The sequence below is a fragment of the Myotis lucifugus genome, unplaced genomic scaffold, assembly GCF_000147115.1.
Source record: "Myotis lucifugus unplaced genomic scaffold, Myoluc2.0 scaffold_641, whole genome shotgun sequence".
NCBI classification, from domain to species: domain Eukaryota; kingdom Metazoa; phylum Chordata; class Mammalia; order Chiroptera; family Vespertilionidae; genus Myotis; species Myotis lucifugus.
Window position 1 is genome coordinate 406,269 of NW_005871689.1, and position 7,194 is coordinate 413,462.

The 7,194-nt window shown below is 43.8% G+C and overlaps 1 protein-coding gene and 1 pseudogene across 1 annotated transcript in view; both read left to right on the top strand.

Moving 5' to 3' along the window:
* The window catches only part of LOC102426355 (SLA class II histocompatibility antigen, DQ haplotype D alpha chain-like), a 7,455-nt gene extending 3,965 nt beyond the window's left edge, over positions 1-3,490 (top strand). The window contains exons 2-5 of the mRNA XM_006105151.3: positions 1,652-1,900; positions 2,317-2,598; positions 2,849-3,022; positions 3,200-3,490. Of these exons, the coding sequence (XP_006105213.1) occupies positions 1,652-1,900; positions 2,317-2,598; positions 2,849-3,003 (686 nt within the window). The 3' untranslated portion in view covers positions 3,004-3,022; positions 3,200-3,490. The remainder of the gene's footprint in view (positions 1-1,651; positions 1,901-2,316; positions 2,599-2,848; positions 3,023-3,199) is intronic.
* A 1,446-nt stretch (positions 3,491-4,936) lies between these two features.
* On the top strand, positions 4,937-5,036 carry LOC111823732 (annotated as a pseudogene).
* The last annotated feature ends 2,158 nt before the right edge of the window (positions 5,037-7,194 follow it).

Consider the following 7,194-nt stretch of genomic DNA (forward strand, 5'->3'; position numbering starts at 1 on the left):
TCAATATCTTGCTCACTCTCATCTTCTGGCACCCCTATAATTCTGATGTTGGTACGCTTGAAGCTGTCCCAGAGCTCCTTACACTATCTTCGTATTTTTGGATTCTTTTTTCATTTTGCTTTTCCGGTTGTGTGTTTTTTGCTTCTTCGCATTTCAAATCTTTGACTTGATACTTGCGCTCCTCTGGTCTGCTGTTGGGAGTCTGTATAATATTCTTTATTTCAGTCCGTGTACGCTTAATTTCTAGTTGGTTCTTTATAACAACATTGAGGGTCTCATTAGATTTCTTGTAGATCTCAATAAGTTCATCGGCGGCTTCTAGACAGTTCTTGAGGGACCTTAAAAGTGTGGTTCTGAACTCAATAATCTCCCTTGACAATTTTGTCCTGTTTCTTTGTCTCCGCATTTTTCATGCTTTCTTGGTGCACCCCCTAGTGGTCTTTGTGCGCAGTCTTGTTGTAGTTAAGTCTTGATTGTTGTAGTTAATACTAGGGGGATTTGACCTCCAGGACAACTGGCTGTGAGAATCAGCTGTATCTGCAGTGGGAAAACTTCTGTCCTCTGGGGAGGTGCTAATCTAGCCTTTGCCTGAGGCTATCCGGCAAATGGCTCTGTGCGGGGCTTGGGCGGGGCGGGTCGCACAGGATCAACAGGGCGGGCGGAGCGAGCAGTTATGGCTGCTTCAGTCCTGTCCCCAGAGGCTCTGCCTCTCAGAGCCCCAGCATCCGCTGCAAACCTCGGAGAGAAAGCTGCCCTTGCGTTCCAACCAATGCCAGACAGTCCCGCTTCTCCCGTTTGAGTCTGGGTCCCTAGAGACTCACCCAGAACTGGAGCTCAGAGTCTGAGACTCCCTCCCGATTGAAAACGACAACCGTGCCCTCAGCCACCAGCCCGCTCCGCGCATACCTCCACACCTTTGTATTTTCCACACTGCGCCTCCTCTGAGTCCCCGCATGTTGTTCTCCTTCCTTCTAGTTGAAGAATTTCCCCTCAGCCAGCCTTCCTGTGGTTCTGGGTGACGTCCGTTCCATCTTTCAGTTGTATTTTTGAAGTGGTTGTGCGAGGCAGCAAACTCCGGTGTTTACCTATGCCGCCATCTTGGTTTCTCCAGAGGCAATTCTTTAAAAATAATATCGGGTGTGCTTTTATTAGTTAAAAAAGTAAAAGGAGGAAGAAATCCTTGTATAGAACATGTTCTGTTCAGAGCCAGTCCTGAGGGGAGAGGACCCACAATGATTGTGTTATTAACCGATGAAGAAATTGAGAGAGAAAACTTATGAAGCAGAGGGAGGTAAACTGAATCTCTGGGAAAGAAAGCTTAAGGCCATGGTCATTCATTCATTCCTTGTTCCGCCCATTTCAGTATTTATCATAAGCCTACGAGGTTCCGGGCGCTGAGCTAGGTGGGCAGGGAATAGCAGTGAACAGGCCTGTGGAATTCTGTTCCTGTGATTAGGAGCAAATGTGGGAGTGGAGAAGCAGCTGGATTCTAACAGGACAGCCAGGGGAGGGAGCAGGCACTGGGAATTGTCTAGAGGCTTTGCCAAAAGTACAGCCCACAATGTTTGCACATCCGTTTCCTGTCAGTTTGTTTAACGAGATCTTTTCTCTCCTGTGTTTTGCACCTCCTTGCTCCCACGTCACTCATCAGCTGATCATGTTGGGGCCTATGGCATACATGTCTACCAATCCTACGGTCCCTCAGGCCAGTACACCCATGAATTTGATGGAGACGAGGAGTTCTACGTGGACCTGGACAAGGAGGAGACTGTCTGGCGGCTGCCTATGTTTAGTGAAGTTACAAATTTTGACCCACAGGCTGGACTGAGAGAAGTGGCTACTGCAAGATACAACTTGGACCTCCTGATTAGACGCTCCAACTCTACCGCTGCTATCAATGGTGTGTATCTCTTTACTGAATCTACCCCTCATACCAGGCCTCACTCTCTTTTTCCCTTGGATAGATTCCCTTCACTCAATAAACTGCTTTCCTTTTCTGAGGAGTCCCAGATCTTCTTATCCTCTCCCTTCTTACAAATCACATATTTCCATGAACTGCAGAGATTCTTGCACCCACACTGCAATCCTCGACTCCTTCAAGGATGGGTCCCGTAGACGTCTTACTCTAACAAGGGGCCCACAGAGAGAAGGGCGTGGGGATGACGTGCGGGCAGTGTACAGCGGCTCACAAGCAGAGGGAACAAGAGCATCTCTGCTCTCCGATGGGGAAACATTGGTGGAGGCCCCTCCAGGATGTAGGGAACCCAGGCCAGAGCTGCCCACGATTCTAAACCCAGTGCTGTTTCCTCACCGCAGAGGTTCCTGAGGTGACTGTGTTTCCCAAGTCTCCCGTGGAGCTGGGCCAGCCCAACACCCTCATCTGTGCCGTGGACAACATCTTCCCTCCTGTGATCAACATCTCGTGGCTGAGCAACGGGTACTCAGTCACGCAGGGTGTTTCTGAAACCAGCTTCCTGTCCAAGAGGGATCATTCCTTCCTCAAGATCAGTTACCTCACCTTCCTCCCTTCTGCTGACGACGTCTATGACTGCAAGGTGGAGCACTGGGGGCTGGACCAGCCCCTCCTGAAGCACTGGGGTGGGTATGAGCCCCACGCCTTCTGGTGCCTTTTCTCTGTCAGATCAGACATTCTGCCTTATAGCTCCCGAATATCGTGGCCCAAAGCCTGTTTTCTACACTTTAAGGATTTCCAATGGTAAACTTTATTATTCTCCCTCAATCTGGAGCCAAGTCTCTGTAGAACCAACACCACCCCTCCCACCCCATTTTGCACACATGCTGTGAGCCAACCTTCCACATCCTGACCTCCATCACCTCACTCCCACAGAGCCCGAGATTCCAGCCCCCATGTCAGAGCTGACGGAGACAGTGGTCTGCGCCCTGGGGCTGGCCGTGGGCCTCGTGGGCATCGTCACGGGCACCGTCTTCATTATCCAGGGCCTGCGCCCCGGTGGTGCCTCCAGACACCAAGGGCCCTTGTGAGTCACACGCCAGAAGGAAGGTAAGGATTCCCATGTGTTAGAGCTGGGATCGGGAGACACAAGACAGGAGGAAGGAGAGTGGGAAGAGATTGTGGACACAACTGTGGTTGAAAGTCATAGTAGAATTGGGAAACAGCATGAAGATAGCACAGGAGCCCCTGAGACTTATAAATCTCATGTCTGTCCTGTTACTGCAGGTGCATTCCAATCCTAAGAGCAGAAGAGTGGACATGCTGGGTGACCTGGCACTATTCGCTGGCCAAGTCCATCATATGCCTTCTCTCCTCCAATGCCCCTCCTGTCATCTCTTCTCTGGGACTGAAGGTGCTGTGTCCTCTCAGAGTTCACAAACCCTTGGAATTCTCCCCCTCACTCCTGACATTTTTTATTTTCTCAGCTTTTACCTACTATGGAGATCCCTGGGATATGCCTCATTCCTTGTGACCCTGATCTGTTATCTCCATGGAAGCAATAAATCCCCTTTAGGACACCGCGTGTGTGTGACCGGACTTGGAGTCAGTCTTTTATTGAATTTTTCCTCTTTTTATCTCACAGCTGACTAGGACATGGCTAAGAATGGCAAATCCTTATGCTTCAAGCCCCTTCCATTTTATTTTACAGATATTTCATGCCCAGTAACAAAAGAGCAACCAAATATAGCCTGATAATATTTGGATATCTTAGATGAGGTTAACATTTCTCTCTTCATTTGGTTCCCACCCTTGCCACTGCCGCCCTCCCCACCTCACCAATTCCGGCATCAGTGAAGATAATACCTACTTGGTGTAGTTTTGTTACTGTAATATAGTTTTTAAAAGTTACAATAGTGAAGGAAAGGGAAAGAAAATATTTTTGTAATTTCAAAAGTCAAAATTTGTTTCTAAAAACTTTAAATATGTAAAATTAATTTTGATATTAGAGACTTTCTCTCTTCCTTGCCTTGAGGAGATAAGAGTTCTCTAGGCAGGAGAAAAATGGCAGTCAGTCAGGAGGGCATTAGAATGGGGCGATAACACGATATCTGAGAAGGGCCAACTGCTTTGTCCTTACTTAGTGTTAATAACAAGTGAGAAAGGGGTGGGAGTAGAAACCACAGACATAGGCGTCCCTAGATGCAGGTGTAGCTTGCCTCGCCTCCTGGATGAGTCCTGCTGGCTAACCTGTGGATTTGCCTGTGCCGCCTTGGCATGCCAGGGGTTACGGGGTGAATGTGGCTGCAGGGTGTGTCCAGGGAGGTAAACCCAATCAGCATCACTGGATCCCTGAGTCCCTGTGCACCTGGGAGCCCGCTACCCCCGCTCTACCCTCCTCTCCTGGCTAAGGAAGGGGAGCCTGTGAGGGAGAAAGCGTCTGGGTCCACAGGGATGAGATAACGCAGCAGCAGCGGTGGGTGCTGGCCTGCTCTGGATTCACTGTCTCCCAGTGGAAACCCTGGCAGGGAGATGCACCCACAGAGGGACGCTCTGGCGCTCCGGGTGCGTCCAACATTTCACTCCTAAGCGTGTGTGTGACCGGACTTGGAGTCATCGCCCTTTGCAACTGTGTTCCCTGCGTTGCCTCAGTCTTTCGGCCCCGCATGACTGTGTCCACACAGTGCACCTCGGATGGCGCGATGGAACAGCCCCAGGGTGTGTGAGGCTGTCCCTGTCCGTGCCACCTGCCTCCGGGAGCTTAACATGTAACTGGGAGAGACAGATACTAGCAGAATAACTGATGCAGCAAAGTTTGGTACAAAGAAACCTAAATCCAGGATTCGGTGCCTTATAGCGAGTATTTTGAACTGTGTAACACTAGAGTTAAGTATCTAACATTCTGAGCCATATTTTTCTCAACCACAATGTGGGAATAATACTTACTTTGCAGAGGTACTGACAGAATTTGAATAATCTTGATATGCAGGCAGTGCCTTAAGATGGTGTACAAATACCTTGCTAGTGCTCCTTCAGCAGCACATATACCAAAATCCAAACACAGAGATTAGCATGGTCCCTGCACAAGCATGACACGCAAATTCTTGAAGCGTTCCATAGATGCCTAACCACCGTGCTGTACACCTGAGACTGCTATAAAACAATATTGACTGTCAACTGTAATTGAAAATTAAAAACAAAAATGTCATTATGATCAGTGTCCCAGAAATATACAAATGCTGCCCTACTCAGACTCCTTCCCCATGAAGTACTTGGAAAAGCAACTTATTGTCAGTTGCATTTTATTAAAGAAATTTGTTTTTCAAGATTTCATATAATTTTAAAATAGCAAAATTAACTCTAAAAAATAAGAGCAATCATTTCCTTTTATCAACTGGAACTTAAAAGGAGGATCATCACTAACATTACTGTAAACAAAATTGGACATCAGTCCTTGTGATTTTGAATTATGTGATTCTTGAAAATTATTTGAGTTACTTGAATTATTTCAGATTTTGTACATAAAGTATGACTTTATTAGTATGTACTATCATACTGCTTAATTTTTAAATTATATAAAATATATCATATTTGTACTTACCACATAAAAACTAGGTATTTTGAAGGATTAAATTTTTTTCTTACATATCAAATTTTAAATGGCACATAATAATCAGTCAAAAGGTGTTAATAATTGGTGTTAGTATTATTTTCTGGAGGCCAGGGCACAATTTCATAGTACATGACATCACAGGGATGCCACTAACAAAATCCAGAACAGGGGCAGTCCCACTAGGTAAACAACTGTTTCTTCAGCTAATGGCTTGCCAGGAAGACTACAGAACAGAGAAACCACAAATTTAACAAACTGAAGAAATGCTAGACTTTGTTTGTCATACTCAAGCAAAACAACTGTTGCAAAATATTTCTGAGACAGTAAGAAAAACTGAACACTTATTCTTTTAAGGGGTTATTTATCTAATTTTAGGTGTAGTAACAATGACATGGTTGCTAAAAAGCCATAGTATTGTAGATTTTCAAAATAAAATATTTATGAGTAAAATGATATGATGTCTGAGATTACTTCAAAATAATGCAGTGAGCATGAATGTTAAGTAACTGGTATACAAAATTGCCCATGAATTGATTATTGTAAAGCTAGACTGTTGATACATGGCACTGTTCTCTCTACTACTTTATATAGTTGAATTTTTCATAATACAAATTTTTTTAAGTATTCCAAGAAAGTGAAAATATAGGCAGAGAAGTATTCTGTTTGAAAATATGTTGGTTTTGAAGGTTTTCCAAAATTTTATCACACTTAGGAAACCCTGAGTATCCAAATTCAGCTGTAGACCATAGAATCTCTTAAAACATAACCCTAACAAATATGTATGCTGCCCTGACCAGGTGGCTCAATTGGTTGAAGCGTCATCCCATGCACCAAATGGTTGCAGGTTTGATTCCTCAGTCAAGGCACATACTTAGGTTGTGAGTTTGATCCCTCTTCTAGGTGTGTGTGTGATGCAACCAATTGATGTTTCTCTCTCACATCCATGTTTCTCTCTCTCTTCCTTTTCCTCTCATTAAAAATCAATTTTAAAAAAATGTGTAACCTCAAGAAATCCAAGAAAATCAAAGTAACATTCTCCTTATTATTGGCTGGATTAAGCCCCAAACGGTGTCAATATATTCATTAATTAAAACAATAATGCAAAAATGGTCATTGAATACCAGTGTTGTGATACTGTTAACTATATGTTCCGAGTATATTAACATAATGTGAAAACAAATACATGCAGCTTTACAATGCTTACACTTTCAGAGGGAAATATGCATATATGAAATAATTTGAAAAACATGGAATTACAAATTCTGAAGAATTTATAAAAGAAAAGAACAGGGTAATCTGAGAGAGCATTGCACAAGAACCAAATATAATATGGTGGAGTTTAGAGGAGGCTTGAATAAATGTCTGTTGAAATTAAATAAGATGGTGTTGAGGAGGAAAGAGTAAATATTTGAGAAAATCTTACAATATGAAAGGGAAGACTAGAATAAAATAAAATGAAATTATTGATGTAGGAGACAAAGTTCATGTAAGAGCAAACAAGTTATTTAGAATCCTTAGTGAAAAAACATTCCATCTAATAAGTAATAATAGAGAGCTAAGAAACTGAGAATTTTAGCTAAAAGTTTGGAAAATTAAATCAAGGAAATCTCCTTGAAGTGAAAAAAAAATAAAAAGATATGTAATATGTGGTAGACAAGATAAGACACAG